At 40.8% G+C, this 16,807-nt stretch overlaps 1 protein-coding gene across 2 annotated transcripts in view; it reads left to right on the top strand.

Moving 5' to 3' along the window:
- Window positions 1-16,807, top strand: part of FBXL17 (F-box and leucine rich repeat protein 17) — a 543,442-nt gene that overhangs the window by 344,874 nt on the left and 181,761 nt on the right. For both annotated transcript variants that reach the window (XM_089313093.1, XM_002713874.6), the window contains exon 7: window positions 15,565-15,641. In XM_089313093.1, the coding sequence (XP_089169219.1) occupies window positions 15,565-15,641 (77 nt within the window). The remainder of the gene's footprint in view (window positions 1-15,564; window positions 15,642-16,807) is intronic.

Below are 16,807 nucleotides of genomic sequence, written 5' to 3'. Positions count from 1 at the left end.
TTAACCAACGAACACCTTGGGGTTGGTATTAAATATACCTTAAAAAATAGTTTGGATGTTTTAAAAGTTATATGGTAGAATTGAATAATATAAAGTGTAAAATGATTTTAAAACTTTTTATATAGAAGTGGACATTTAGCCTCGAGTTAAGATGCTCAGGTCCCATATTGCAGTACCTAGGTTCTATACCTGGCTCTAGCTCCTAACTCCAGTTTCTTGCCAGTGCAAACTCTGGGAAGAAGTGGTGATGGCTCAAATGGTTGGGTTTCTGCTTCCCATATGTAGGAAACTTGGATTAAGTATTTTGTTCCTGGCATGGGCCCTTCCCTGTTCCAGCTCGTTTGGGCATTTGTGAAAGAAACCCTCCCTCCCACTTTCTTTCTCTCTCTCCATTGTCATCTCTGTCTTTGCTTCTGTACCTGTCAAATTTTAAAAGTTTCCATACCATTGAAAACTTTGCAGTCATTTCTAAGTGGTTTCCACTTTTAAAATATTAATCAAATGAAAATATATATGCTCTTAGAATTCTTACTCTTTATGAAATAAAATATAGGATCTTTCATTAAATACTGGACTTTGGTTTTATGAAGATTATACTGATATGTCAAAAGCCATTAGTATTTTCAAGTTATTTTTATATATCAATAAAGCTTTTCAGATTACTAGAAATCTTCAAATACAAAAACCTAGAGTGTACTTGGCAGTCTTAGTTTGGCTTATCACAAACTTTTATGTCTTGAGCCTTAACTTAGCTGTATACTTTGAAAGATTTGTGACTGCTTCTTCCCTTGATCCTGTTGGCAAGCCGTGTTTACAAAGAGTTCTTTAAGTACTTGACTTTGGTCGCTTCAGTGAATCACTTTTGTGACACACAAATTAAATATATAATGGAGTGACAAAAGATACACTGTCAGTGTAGATTTTATTTCGCCTTTTTTGCCCCGTGTTTATGTATGTCTAGAGGTCAACCTTGATACTTGGTCTCCCCATTACTCTGTTCCTTGGAAAACTTCCAGGACTGCAGTATGTTTCAGTGCAGACTTACTGCATGTATGGGGTACCTGAAAAAGTTCATGAAAAGTGGAATTAAAAGATGAGTCTATTGTAGTACAAACTTTTTTGTCAATTCAGTTTTTTCATAATACGTATTTTTAATGCTCAGATTTCAAAATTGTTTTGCACAAAGTAAACTTAGTTTCCAATTTCATTTCCATGAACTGTGTCAAGCACCCTTATATGTAGCTATGAAAATTAATGGGCTTCATGTTTCTTAAAATTGGGCAGTTGATTTAAACATGTATACAACTTTATCAAATAAATAGGTAAATAAAGTTACAAAAAATAGTAAAAGAAAAAAATTTCTTTCCCCCCATTGAGAGGTTCATCTTATTTTGCTTTTACGATTTGCTGTCTGAGGTGGTGTCCTAACAGTTTTTGACAACTTAAAAATTTTAAAAATTCTCTTCCTGATAGATAAGTAGTATATCACAACATTATGTACTGTCTTCCGTGAAGTACAAGGGATCTTCAGAAAGTTCATGGAAAATACATAAAAAACTTATGCATGATTTAAAAAATTTTTTTGCACCCAAATAATCTTTTAATTCTGTTTTTCCACAAACATTTGAAGTATCCTCATATAGCGATAGATAGACAGATGGATACATCTGTGGTAAAGTAGATCTAGCAAAATGTTATTTATAATCTAAGTGGTACATAATACATTTCTCTGCACAATTCCTTCAATTTTTTGCTTGAAATTTTCCATAATAAAATGTTGGGGGAAAATGAGTTTTTATTCTAAACAAGTTAAGAATACAACCTTTTTTGAATGTATTCTAATTCAAGATGAAGACATGGTATTTTCCTTTTTTTAGTCTCTAACACAATAACTTAAAAGTTTGTACTAATTATTATCACCTTAGTTGCAATTTGCTTATTGCCTTTATAAACCAAATTCCCGAGTACCATGTGTGTGACTGTGTGATTAGCTCAGTAACAGTGTTTAGGCACTGTGTTAGCTTCCTGTGACTGCTGTAACAAATCCCAGCTTCACAGCTGAAAAATCACAAAAACCAGGGCAAGTGTTTGGTGCAGCTCTTAGAGCTGCTTTGGGTGCCCACATCCCATATCGGAGTGCCTGAGTCCCAGTCCCAGCTCCACTCCTGACTTCAGCTTCCTGCTGATGTGCATACTTGGGCCTCTCACCCACGTAAGACACCAGTTTTGTGTTCCAGGCTTTGGTCTCCCCCAGCTAGGAGTGTTTTGGGATCTCCCAGTGGATGGGAGATCTCTCTTCTCTCTTCTCCTTCTCTCCTTCTCCTTCTCCTCCTTCCTTCTCCCTCCTCCCTCTCCTCCCTCTTTCTCTCTGTCTCTCTACTTTTTTTTTTAAAGATTTATTTATTTATTTATTTGAAAGGCAGAGATACAGAGAGGCAGAGGGAGAGAGAGAGGTCTTCCTTCCACTAGTTCACTCCTAAAATGGCCACAACAGCCAGAGCTGAGCTGATCCGAAGCCAGGAGCCAGGAGGTTCTTCCAGGTCTCCCATGAGGGTGTAGGAGCCCAAGCACTTGGGCCATCTTCCACGCCTTCCCAGGCCACAGCAGAGAGCTGGATTGGAAGTGGAACAGCCGGGACGTGAACCAGCACCCATATGGGATGCCAGCACTGCAGGTAGCAACTTTACCCATTATACCACAGTGCCAGCCCCTCTACTTTTCTAAAAAGATAAATTAATTTTTTAGATGTTATTTTATTTTTTTTTTCCATTGTGGAAGATAGAAACTCAAAACCAGCCTCTTCAAGGAAACAGTATCTTCCTGTTCATTTTTAAATGAATCATTTATTTGCTTGGAAGACAAGGTAACAGAGAGAAAGGGGAGAACAGAGAGAGAGAGAACTCTTCCATCCACCAGGCAGGATTCACTCTCCAAATGTCTACAACGACTAGGGCTGGGCTGGGCTGCAGCCAGGAGCCCAGAGCTTTACTCAAGGTCTCACCTGGGTGGCAGGGGCCCAGGTACTTGGGTCATCTTCTCTTGCTTTCCCAGGCACAGTAGCAGGGAGCTGGATTGGAAGTGGAGCAGCTGGGACACAAACCCGTGCCCATGTGGAATGCCGGCATCACAGGTGACGGCTTAGCCCGCTGTTCTACAGCACCAGCCCCTGGACAGTCTCTTTTCTTTCCAGCTTCTGGTGGTCACCCTGGTGCCTTCCTTTGCGGCCGTATGGCCCCAGTTTCCGCCTCTGTGCTAACACTGTCTTCTGTCTGTCCACACCAGGTCCTCCTCTGCTGCTCTCGTGCAAGTGCACTTGTGGTGCATTTAGGGTCCATCCAGATAAGCCAGAACCAAGTCTCCCCATCGCAAAAGCACAACTGCAGAGACTTCTGTTTCTCCAGATAAGGCACCATTTCTAGGTTCCGTGAGTTAGGACCCAACATCTTTGGGGACTCTTATGGAGCCTACTCCAGGCATTTTTTTTCCATGCTGGCTTCTGTAGTATGGCCTAGATTTAACACAAACTTATCGGAGCATATATTTCTTTCTTTCTTGCATATGTCAACTATTAAAGTCCCCAGAATGCTAGTTTTCTGAAAAGTGCACTTTGGGAAGTACTGTTCTATTCCACTCTTTTTCTTGTGGACGATGTTAAAGTCCACGAGATTGCGAATTCCCTTCAGGAAGAGATTTGTCTTATCCATCTTTGTGGCCAGTTAATGTTGCAGTAGGTGTTACTGAATGTTTGCTGAATGACTAAAAGTATCTTCGCAGACATTATCACTTACACAAAATCCTTGAAAGGGGAATATTGTGATAGCCATTTTACAGAAGGGACTCCCAAGAAATTGAATTATATTCCTCACTTGGGTATTAGAAGTATTGGACACATACACACACACACACACACACATAAGAGTTTTGACACTCTGAGCATCACTGATATATTTACCTTCCTGAAACAAAAAAATTTAGTAAAAATTCTGATGTAGCTAAATACCATCTCTATTTTGTAATTGTATTGTTACTAACCTTGCACAGTAATACTTTCTAATTCCTTTTTTTTTATTTAGCCTTTCTGAAAGGCCAGTTGCTCATGGATTGAATCCCCAATGACATTATTAAGAAACGGGATTAGCTTTTCTAAATTGTGCAGAATATTCAGATGTTTTCTTGAGACGTCAGAAAGCTCCCCCAGAAATGCCTCAAGCATTCCTAGGCTTTGCAGCGCTGTTGAACATCAGATGCTTCTGAAAGCTCATTGCCACTTTCAATCTCATCAGTAATCCTCCTCCTTTCTGTTCTTCGGTTCTTGAAAGCTTATTCCAGAATCTTGTCCCACGTGTGGAAGTTTCTCAGGTCTGAATTCTGTGAATCCCTTCAGGGTGAGTGTCTCCCACACTTCATTCTTTTTCTACTTCCCTGCCTGTCACAAATACTTCTTGTATAGTTTTAAACACATTCCTAGTAAAATAAGGCTGGATGTAAGTAAACAAATAAAAGAAATTTAGGTCCCTTAGTAATTATGTAGTACATGAATATATTATTTCCCCTCGACAGTATCCTCCCCGTAAGCTTAAATCAACCCCCTAATTCAGCCAGTGCTCTCCTGAGTGTGCATCACACTCCCTGACTTCCTTTTACAGTTTTTCACCTTTTTCACTGTGACATTGAATTACCATTCCTCTTCCCAAAGCCTCAAATGTGGCCCAGTGACCTCAGCGTGTTGTGTATCTGATGACCCTGTGCTTACCTTTCAATAAAAGATCCCAAAAAGGAATTTATGCTTTAACTTTGTTTTTCCATAAAACCTTAACCATTACCAGGGCAGAATTCATGGCACCCTTGGGACTCACAAAAGTACAAGCCTGGCCAGTGGGCTCCAAGCACGTTTACTTGCCATCCCTTCCAACAGCCTGGTGTTGCTCTGGCTTCTGTATTCCACTCGTGACTTCAGAAAAGTATGAAGTGTGTCCGCCCAGCCGCTCAGCCCCGTTTCTTCCTCAGAGTGCCAGAACGGGTCCCCTCCTTGAGTTCGGTACTCGGGAGAAGTGTTTTCTGTATGGAGCAGAAATAGTGACGGCTGCTCCATTTTCCCCCATGGTTTGTTGGTTATGCAGACAGAGCAGTAAGTGTAATAATCAACTGTGGAGCATTTAGAAATAGCCAGGGAGATGCACTGTTCATCTTGATTTCTCTTTAAAAATCCTGTCAAGCCGAGTCCTGGGGTTGGGAGTGTTGCTGGGTCTGCTGGCTGCCAGACTGCGATGCTGCCTGCAGAGGTGCGCAGTCTGAAACAAATGGTGCAGTGTGCCCGCTCCTTCCTTCATGTTTACTCACTGCCTTGCTTTTGCAACTTTCTGCAAAGGAGAAAATGGGTAATGCTTCCCCCCTACGGTTTCCATCAGCCCTACGCACTGGTTTCATTAGCTTTTCACCACTCTCGCTATGAACAAAGAGATGTGTTTTCTTTTCACAGGGAATAGACTGGTGGCTGGTCCAAACAAGCAGACTGGATTTTACTGATTATGATATTTCAGGAGGGGTGCCGGATTCTGTCCTGGTTGCCCCTCTTCCAGGCCAGCTCTCTGCTGTGGCCAGGGAGTGCAGTGGAGGATGGCCCAGGTGCTTGGGCCCTGCACCCCATGGGAGACCAGGAAAAGCACCTGGCTCCCGGCTCCTGCCATCGGATTAGCGCGGTGCGCCGGCCGCAGCGCGCCAGCCGCGGCGGCCATTGGAGGGTGAACCAACGGCAAAGGAAGACCTTTCTCTCTGTCTCTCTCTCTCACTGTCCACTCTGCCTGTCAAAATAAATAAATAAATAGATATTTCAGGAACGAGTCCCCTAAATCCCTTTATGTAGTGCACTTACAACAATTGTGTGTTGATATAATGACAGTATTGATAAAGGAACAAGGTATTTTTAAGGATTGTATTTATAAATGTGCATCCATATATGCACACACACACAAAAGTGCATACTTCTTTTATTATAAATTAAATTATTTATAAGCAAGTCTTTACATTGTTGGATAAATTAAGCAGTTCAGAAAGAAGTGTTTAGAAATATATTCTTATAGACAAATGGACTTTTAGTGTCAGCAATCATTAAACTATCCTGATAGCCAGAGAAGCTAAGTAGGAATCAGTAGGCTTTCCTTGAAATTTCCAACTCTCATCCTAGCACATTTACTTGAATGTTAGGAAGAGTATGCTGAGGACTTCGTCTCTCTTTCCTTCAGATAAACAGAAATTAACTCTTACCAGCGATCATCCTTCCTTTGGAATTTAAAAAGTGTGAGCTGCGCAGTTTTCCTAAGAGAATTCTCAGTTGCCGCCCCTTTTTGTCATTTGCTAAAATAAGTTGTTGTTTTAAAGGAGGGGGCAGGAAGGAGGGAAAGGGAGAGAGAGAAGGAATGGGGAGAGAAGAGAGGGAGAGAGTAGGAAGAAACTGTAGATGTTTTTAACTGTAAAGGGTTGCCTGTGGGTAAACATAATGTCCAGAACAAGCAAACTTGACCCACTGCCTCCCTTTCCTGCAAAGATGGTTCAGCTGGGACCTGACGTTAACACAGAACACCGTGCGGGCAATGGGAGTAAGGCGGTGGCGGGGCTGAGCCCCGAGGGCGGATTTTATGTACGCAGCAGTGGTCATCCTGAAGCCTCAGAGGGGTCAGAGTTCAGCCAGCTGAGAGCCAGCAAGGCCACACTGAAGGAGCGGCCCCACCTCCCCAAGCCCCGGTGATCTCTCTGCTTTCCCCCAGTGACTCGATGTCCCCACCTTGTCCACTGCCTGCTCCCCAATCCTCAACTCCTTCCCCAACCTCTGCCTCGTAGGAACTCCCAAGGAGCCTTGACTCTTCTGTTTTCCTGGTCGCAGGATTGATTAATTTTACACAGTCGCTACCGAGAACCACCTGTAAATTTTCTTTGCCAGAGCCGCGGCTCAACTTGGCTAATCCTCTGCCTGCAGCGCCGGCACACCGGGTTCTAGTCCTGGCCGGGGCGCCGGATTCTGTCCCGGTTGCCCCTCTTCCAGGCCAGCTCTCTGCTGTGGCCTGGGAAGGCAGTGAAGGATGGCCCAAGTACTTGGACCCTGCACCCCATGGGAGACCAGGAGAAGCACCTGGCTCCTGGCTTTGGATCAGCAGTGTGCCGGCCCCAGCGGCCATTGGAGGGTGAACCAACGGCAAAGGAAGACCTTTCTCTCTGTCTGTCTCTCTCACTGTCCACTCTGCCTGTCAAAAAAAATTTTTTTCTTTGGTTAGTTTTCTATCCATCCAGGAAGTTTTTGGGCTCAGAAATGAATGACAAAGGGAACCATTGGCAATGGAGCTGCTGACCCGCTGTCCTTTGTATGTGATGTTAGCTGTCTAACTAGGAGCCCCCTTCATTGCATCTTACAACTCTATCTTTTTTTTTGTTATTTCATAATGCTAAAATTGTTTTCTCAAATTAAATTTTGAGTGCTACATCAGGATGTTTAGTGTCATTGTTCGCTGAAGCGAGAAATCATTCTCTTAACTTTTATAAATTGTCTTTACCTCCTGTGTTTTACAGTCTTCTGAGGATCTGGCTTACCCAAAAACAGGCGCTGGGCCTTCCCCCACGAGAAGGCCACCTTTTGTCAGCGTCTAGTCTTGAGTTGCCTCCATGGCTGCGCAGGTCATGGGAGGGCTGTGTGGAACATCCGTCTCTGGCTGTATCACAAAACCAGTATTGAAGCACAGGCCAGCTCCCAGCGCCCAGGGGTTAAGGATGCAATTAGTCACTACAAAGCAGAGCCGGGGCTGTCTTCCAGGGAGGACTTGCTTAACTCTTCAGGGGAGTGCTGCCTGGAATCTCATCGAAGTGCTTTCAGATGCCGCCCAAATAGTTTCGCTTTGTCCTTTAAAGTGGAAAGTGAACATAAAGCAAAATGTTTTCTAGAAAATGTGCACTTAACAGCAGTGAGGGTACATGGGGGGAGGCGGGCAGGGAGATTATCACCATTCACAAGTTTTGCATTCCACCAAAAGTCCACAGCACTCACCTGGACTCTTTTTAAAACCCTGCATGGCTTTTTCAGACATTGCCAGCTTGATTTATTGAGGTTCTTATTTACTACTTTTGACACAGGGAAGTTTGGCATTACCAGAATTTTGTCCTTTTCTCAGGAAAGGTGTGGCAACTAACAGTTCACAAAACTGGACCCCAGCCTTGTGTATTTGTATGTTTCTCTGTGTGTGTGTGTGTGTGTGTGTGTGTGTGTTCTAAGGGCCTGGACTTTTGCTTCCACATTCTGCATTTTGTTAAACATAGAGTGATATAACCTTCTCCTCTGCCCACTGTATCAGAATGTGCCAGACTGCTTCAAGAACAGCATGGGCCTTGCCTGCATCAATGTTGTGCAGTGCCTGGGCTCCTCTAAGCTAGGGGCTTCTGCTTGCTGGGGTCCCCAAAAAACTTAACAGCAGGAGGAGTTTTCCTAACGTTTCCTATTTCAACATAACCACTATTTTCCCATAGAGAAATGAATAAATTCATGAATTAGGAAGTCTTCTTTTTCATTTTTGTTCTTTCCTTTCTTTCTAGCATTTTCTTTACTCTTGAAATAGTCTTCCGTTGATCTTTGGTAGCTCCAGAGATAATAATGTCAATTTTTTCTGCACCTAGAAAGGATCATTAGTGTCAACAATAACAATAAAAATAAACAGCATTTGCTCCACCAGGATTCTATGTATTATGTTCACCATTTTATAATCTTTTGATTTCTTGGCTGTATTTTTAATGTTTCTAAAATATAGTTTATACACAAAACTGCAGTAATTCAGTAAATAAATAAAAAGCTGAGTGCTGTCCTGTCCTTACATATCCTGTGGAATACTTCCACAAAGTCAGCTCAGCTTGTTACCTAATGTTTAGTTGTAACAAAATGATAAGCAATGACTGAAATAAAAAACATGACTTTTAAGGTGCCCGAAATATTAAAGGTACAACCATGTTCATCACAAGCTCGTTAGAGCAATCTCCATCCCTACCCCTTAAAAATATCTTTAATCACCTCGTTTCTTAGTTGCTTAAAGAGAATGTACACTTTAAAATATTGCAGGCTTTGTTCTATCTGAAAAATTTTAAAATTTCCTAAGAAACACTCCGATGAAAGCACATAGATGAACTGTTTCGTAACAGCTGTTTTGGGATGGCCATTGCTGAATACATTAGAAAGTACTATTTTGTTGTGTTACTCTCTCAGTCACGAATGCTGCCCAGTGTTAGTTATGACAGGGTGGCCCCGAAGTGGGAGCCGGTGACAACATCCGTTCCTCCTTCCGGTCAGATGGCGACTCCACTGTTGGCAAAGGTGCACCCTGCAGAGCTGAGGTTTCAACAAGGATTTTGCTTGTAGGCTTCTTCTTCTTGACAACAGTAATGGCGCAACACTGCTGTTCCCATTTGGTAACCTTTCTTCACCTTCCTGTGTGGCAAAATGGGCATCAACCCGCCACCTTGTAAGCAAATTCTGGGATTAACTTCAGATTCAGTCATCAGATACTGGACTTTCCAGAGAATAGCGTTTGGTCAGTGGGAACTTAATGAGCGTGTCAAGCTAATTGTTGTTAACTGGTGGAGCTGGTGATGCTTTCGATATCACTCCCAGTCTTTGCCTCTGTGGTATATTAAGAAAATGTTTCAAGCAAACGCTTTACTGTTTTAATTGCAAGTCAGCCTTTAAAACAGATCTTTCTTGCAGCAAACACCTCTTCTTTGAGAATATCTTTTCTTTAAAAGATTTATTTTATTTATTTGAAAGGCAGATTTATAGAGAGGTAGAGACAGAGAGAGGTCTTCCTTCTGCTGGTTCACTCCCCAAATGGCCCAACAGCCAGAGCTGAGCTGATCTGAAGCCAGGAGCCAGGAGTTTCTTCTGTGTCTACCATGTGGGTGCAGGGGCCCAAGGACCTGGGCCGTCCTCTGCTGCTTTCCCAGACGCATCAGCAGGGAGCTGGATCGGAAGTGGAGCAGCCAGGGCTTGAACCAGATCACATATGGGATGCCGACACTGCAGGCCAGGGCTTTAACTTACTGTGCCACAATGCCAGCCCTTAGGATATCTTGAGAAGTTTATGTGCAAAGTTGACTGCAGAGTGTATTTGGTGTTATGTTGTTAATGGGTTTGAACTGAAGAGCATTTACAAGAAAGCAGACCATGAAACACGAAGTGCACTCAACACACCGCTCTGATGCCACCTCCACCTACCACTTTCATCAAATAATCTCACATGTGTCGTTTTACTTAGGGATAAAAATCACTGTTGCATGCTCTTTCTGAAAAGTATAGGAATCCTGCTACTAGAAAAATATGTAGTGCTCAAAAATAAAATTGTATTCTGAGGTAATGAGGGGACATGTTCTATTAACAGGCCCTTGATTTGACTCATCTCATAAATGTGAACCTGTAAACGTATCTCTGGTTTTTGCACATAGAAATCTCGTGTGCTGTGCATCTCCCGGAAGCAGGTGTATTTGTGAATCATGCCCATTCATTTACTCCGCTGGGACTGGACTCTTCAGTAAAACTAGATCTGAAGCTTTAGGAAAATCACTCAGATACCATTATTCATCGTGCAAGATGCCACATTGTGCGTTGGTGACCTCTGCTCTCATTTAAATGACCCCTGTATGAGTTTTTCAGGGTGTTTCCATGGCACTAACTGGACTAAGTTTGCTCCCCTGTTGCTCTCTTTAGACCGTATAATCCCTTTTGATTCCTTCTTCATGTGTGTGTATGTGTGTATATCTTACAGCCTCTTATACCTCTATCCACTTTAACAATCTATACAACATTGGTTTGCTTGCTTGGCTTCTTTAGTTTTAAGAGATGATGAAAATGAAGTTTTATTTCTAAAAATCCCAATTAGATTACTTTTATGATGTATTTGCACTTCAGGAGTTCTGAGATGTGAACTACTGGTTTATTCCACCTTAAGCATACCTGGTTCCCCAGTTGCACTGACGCACCAATTACTTCACAGTACTTTTCACGCTTTCCCGTTTTAAATCTTTGTGATTGTTTCTGTCTTATTGCGTCCTTTCCCCCCTGCTTAAAGGTGGACCTATTATTCACATATGAAAGTGACTTAAGGAAAGAACATCCTAGAGTTTATTTAGAAATTCACCAAGCCACATACTAATGCGTCTCTAATGGCGACATTTCTTTTCACACCTCTGAGGTGATTGAGCCTGTCCTTTAAAGTGAGATTTGCAAACCAGTGTCTGGCAGCTCCAATTAGCTTCTTTTGGGTTTGAAGCACATCACAAACAGTAACAAGGTCTCCTAGGACACTCCTCTTGCAAGCAGTGTAGTCATATCTCCTCATTAGTTCTTTTCAATTGTCACTAATGCCATGTTCCAGCTTTTGAGTGGGAGACACAAAACATAAAAATTTGGTATGTATGTAGAATAGGCCATTGTTTTCCATAATTCAAGACTCTTTTGAATTCCTTTGATAGTTTTGAAGCTTACACAGCTTAATTCATTAACCTTTACCCTTCACATAAATCAGGTGATTAGGAATTTATTGCGAAGGAGACAGATTTTCCCTCCACTGAAACTAAGTAATGCCTTATTGTCTTTGGGAAAAAAAATTCCCATATAGCTCACAAAAGTAACCTTTCTGTTGCTTTTCACATTTCGTCAGATGTTTCAGGTGCATTTTAGAACATTCTCAAAAGCAGGTAAGCATAAAATTACATTATTATAAAAATAATTCTAGATTCTCTGAATGCTTTGGAGCAGGTTTTCTGGCCTTTTTTTGTTTCTAGAAGACTGTGTACACACACACATATATATATATATATATATGTGTGTGTGTGTGTGTGTGTGTGTATATATATATATATTCTCAACAGCCGTTGCTCAAGAATTCACAATGGTAGCATTTTTTTTTAATTCTCTTCTGACACATGCCAGAACATAAAAGCATGAAAATAACCTGAGGGGAGGCTATTTAGAATTTAGAGTAAGCTCAAATAGTTTCGGTGGACCCAGGACACTTGCTCTGAGACTTTTCTCGTGTGGACCCTCATGTTGCAGAGATCCGTGAGGCAGGGCCCCACAGGGGTAAGCGGTCACTCCCCGGAGGTGAGGCGAGGCTGGATGCCCCTCGGTTCTGTGCTCCTTCTTGTTAACACACATCTCTTCTTTCTCAGAATCCGAGAGGACAGCTTGGTAGGCTGAACCACGCTTGCTGAGCGTGGGCTGCCTTAACGATATTTGATATTCTTCTGCATTTTTCTGCTCTGCCATTTTCCCATATTATGAATTTCTCCTTCATAATCGTATAGATTGCTACTGTCCCTGAGGATATAGTTCTTCTCCTGAGTTTTGTAATTCCTTATGTTGTCATGCATGAAGCGGGAAGCCTTGAAATGTACTGACCCATAGAGAATGTTGGTCATATGAAATTCTGAGGTTTGTCCTTAGGGATGGTGGGGACAAGGGGTGGAGAGAGGAATGAGAATTTTTTTAATTCTAGATTCTGAGCTTCAAGACTCATAGCCTGCCCTGGAGGGCAAAGCTGTAACTTATCACCGCGATGAATGAGCATTCTCCTATGTGCTCTCTGTGAGCAGGAAAGTGGATGGAGAAGCAGAGGTTTTAAATGCCATCTCTGGCTCTACCACCGCCCTTCCCACGTGCAGATTATCATTTTGCAAGCATTCCTCTGTTGTGTTGGTAGCATTTAACAACACTCCTTAATCACCAAGATTTGCTTTCCGCATACACACACTCAGGGAGGGAGCTGGGCATCACTCCGACTGAAGATCATGATGAGAGCCAAGACTCTCTGAGAAACAGAGTGGAGTCAGTGTACTTCACAGACTGGCGTCACGTCACGGTGCTTCCTGGTAGTACGTTTGAGAAGAGGACTCGAAACGTTTTACAGGAGAGAGGACAGTCACCACCCAGGGGCTTCCATCATAACCTGCTCCTACCGCTCGCTGCCTGGGATCCCAGGGCTTCAGACGCCAACCAGGGGCGTGAGGTGGTGGTTCCATTCCCACCAAGTGGCAGGAGCAGGATCACACAAAGCTCATCCCCTTTCAAAACTCGGAACAACAGCTGTTTGTAACCATTTATTTCAACCACTCCATGTTGTGTTTTAACATTATCCGAAGCGTTTCAGAGCTTGGAATTTCTCTCACTTAGCACATCGGAGAGTGTTATGAAACTTCACATACAGATGTTCCAAGGAATCTTCTTTTTTTTTTTTTTTTTCTCCATGAATTCTTACTCAAGAAGTAGTTGTCTATTGTGCCTAGCTTCTAGCACAGGACTGTGGTTACAGGACAATTAAGAATGTTTGGAAACTGTCCTGTAACCGGACTTTCAACAGCAGAACAAAATTCCTAGGGGATCCTTTGTAAAAGTGCAGTGCATTTTCCCTTATATTTCTCTTTTCTTTTTTGCCTGAAAGATCTTTATTATCACGTAGTCCCCGGTCACATGTTATCTCCTGGTTACTGTACCAGCTCTAAGTGGGCTAACTACTATGCTAATATTTATGCATCAGCTTCTGCACCTCCCGGAATGTCTTCCATCATGAAGGGAGGAAACCTGGTGCTCATGGCTTTCATCAGTCTTCACCTGGTGGTTGATTATCTGATGTTTCATAAATTCTGGCTCTTTTTTGCCTAGGAAGCAGCATTTGATTTGGCTTCATGGTGAAATCAATTTTGTGTCATTTGCTGTTTGCCATCTTCTCTGTGTGTCTTTAATGTTCCTGTGTGCTTGTAGCATATCTGATATATGGATGGGGTCAAGTGGAAGGAACACAAGTAGGATTTTTATTTAGAGATTTTTTTTCCCTTAAATATAAGAGCCAGCATTTTTGACTATTTCCATAGTGCATGGGGACAAAGTACACTTAATGATCCCAGGGGGCTAAGGAAAATATTGGGCCTGCTCATTTTTTTGGTGGGTGAAGGAGAATGAGATCCATCTTTTGTAGTGAAGAAAGTAGCCAGTTTTTTTCTTAACTATTAGGATTTTGTGATCATCTAGGGCCTTTATATTTTTGGCATATAAAAATTAGTTGTTTGAATACTAAATAGAACATGGTTCTTGTCTGTCATTCATTTTGGTTTTTAAATTTTCTCATTTTTTTTTACAAATGTTATACTGATTCCAAATGACATGAAATCAGGTTTTAAAAATTTCCTTCACAATAATCTGTTTCAATTATAATTGCATTGTGTTACTGCTGTAGTCCTGGAAAAGCTTAACCATTTTTAATCATAAATTTTTTAAAAGGTTGTTCTAAAGATCTTTTTAAAAGCCAAAAAAGGAATATTTATTCTGTTATCCTGTGGAAACTTGAATGTTTATCTTTCCATTAAAGCAAAATTGCATAAAAATATTTTAAAAGAAGAATATGTCCTCCCTATAACTAATTTAACCTTCAGTAATGAATTATGTGGAGTAAAATTACATAAAATTTTCTGACATTTTATAAAGATACCTACAAATAAGCCAGACAGCAAATAAAATATCCGAAAGACAGAGATGAATACTGAGTAATTTTTTGATGGATTATACACACAGGTATCAAATTACTTGATCCCTTACTTCCTAGAAAAGGTTAATGACTCTTTTTGCTTTTACCCTTTTACTTAACTGTTATTTATAAAGATTAAAACCGAGGCTGCATCGAAGGGTGCATATACCTATGTGTCAGTGTGACTGTACAGGTTTTCTGATATTATAGGGAGCTCAGCCACAAAATGAATAGTGTCGTTAATCATTATTTTTAAAGTTCATTCAATTCTGTACTGTGTTCCACTAGGGCTATTAGAGCAGAGTGCACCATTCGAAAACCTTTTAACTTAAGTGAAACCAGAAAAAGATTTTAAATATTACCTTTCATAGCTATATTATCAAGATGGCTTAAATCTACACAACAATTCGTTGAAAATATTAAGAAAAAAGCATTTTAACGTAAAAGATGTTCAGGTTCCTATGTGTACAAATTTCTCTTCCATTTTCATAGAAAGTTATAGTAAATATGATTTTGTTTTGTGTTGAATAAAATTTTACACCCAAACTTGTGTGTATTTCAGTGTTCTGAAACTTCAGCATTGATTGTTGAATTATGAGCAATAATATGACCAACCACCTATAAAGACTGTTCATTTATGTTCTGTGGTTTTATCAGAATTACTTTTATGTTATTTTACTATATACATGACATAATTCATCGTTTGGCATCTGTTTACTAATGTTTTATTATCAAATGTGAAATGAAATCTTACAGGAATATCTCTTTTTCATCTCTTCGGTTTTCAAAGATAATCTAGTCATAAATATATTTAATTAAATCCATTTAGGTATTAGAGCCACTTGAGTTTAAAGCAGGGAATATAATACCTTTTCCTGAAACACCTTGAAAGAGGTTTGTTGAAAGAAGAGAGCCATGGCATTCATCAAACGCTGACCTCTTCCTGTTATACTTGTGGCCAAACCCTTGCTAATTTAACTTGAAATGCATTAGTGTAACTCACCACTTTCTGTGTGCGTTTCAGGTGTGTGGAGGTCATTGCGAAGGAAGGACAAAACCTGAAAGAGCTGTATCTGGTGTCCTGTAAAATCACAGATTATGGTATGTAACGAGCCGTCGCCCTACTTCTTCTCAGGAGTAAGACGTTACAAAAGCATCCAAAGGTTCTTTCAAAAGAATCAAGACTGTCTTTATTTACGCTGATTCTGATCATACTGAATTTTTAAAAAAAGGCAGGAAATCATAAACTAAGAACCAGAATTAAGTGGATGTGCACGTCAGTTCATTGCCATGTATCACACACATGCATGTGCAATGCACATGTGTGTATACCGTCTCACAGGATTAGAAAGTGTGGCCCAAAGAGCTATCCAGCGAAAATAAATTCCAGGACAATTAAATGTTTGATATAATTATTTCGACTAAGAAAATGACTACATTGTTGATTTACTTCATCTAATGCCATGTCAAATGCATTTCTGTTGACATTCCAAATGCCAAACTTGTCAATGCTTTAAATTCTTTGAAGTGTTGAGAACTTTCCTTTTTGCTCAGATTTCTTTATTTTTTTCTCATCAGTTTCTGTATTTAACCTAAATACAGAGTTTTAACTCGATATTTGACTTTATAACAGAGTGAAATGGCTTCCTGTTCTCTTTCCTGATTTTTTGGTTTGTTCATTTAAATTTGAGGATATGTTTTCTACCTTGGGGGAAATTAATAACTCATTATGCTGTTGTAGTTGGCTTTGACATATGCTAGTAAATGACTCCAATCTGAGGATGTCCGTGCTGACCATCTGTCCTGGGGAAGAGAATTGTATTTTATCAGCTCCAGTTACATCACTGGGAAGAAAATTCTACTAAAGCTATAATTTTAAAAAGTTTCTTTAAAATACTTAAATTCAAAATATTGCTTAGTTTAGTTTTTGAAGGTGATGCATGTGCCTTATATGGACTTACCCATGTTTCTGCATTTATGGATTTTTTTTTTTTACAAATTCTGCCTTGCAAAAGGAGTGTTTTAATATTCCTGTCTTGCCTTGTTGTTATCTCGTGGTTTGGCAGTGAGCTACAGTAACTCTCTAAAACCTCCAGTATCTCTCTATTGCCTAGGCCTGAGAGAATTCTCCCTGTCTGGCGCAGGGCATATTGAGACAATATGTGCACATGGAGGTTTGTTAATTAAGGAGTACATTCATTCATTCCAGACTCTATACCAGGTATCCAAAGTCCTTCATCAGCAGTCCCTAACTGCTCCTCCAGTCT

Source organism: Oryctolagus cuniculus, chromosome 14 (genome assembly GCF_051225735.1).
Source record: "Oryctolagus cuniculus isolate XC-2025 breed Fujian yellow rabbit chromosome 14, ASM5122573v1, whole genome shotgun sequence".
NCBI lineage: Eukaryota > Metazoa > Chordata > Mammalia > Lagomorpha > Leporidae > Oryctolagus > Oryctolagus cuniculus.
Note: the sequence above shows the minus strand (reverse complement) of the source record. Positions and strands in the feature narration are given on the sequence as shown.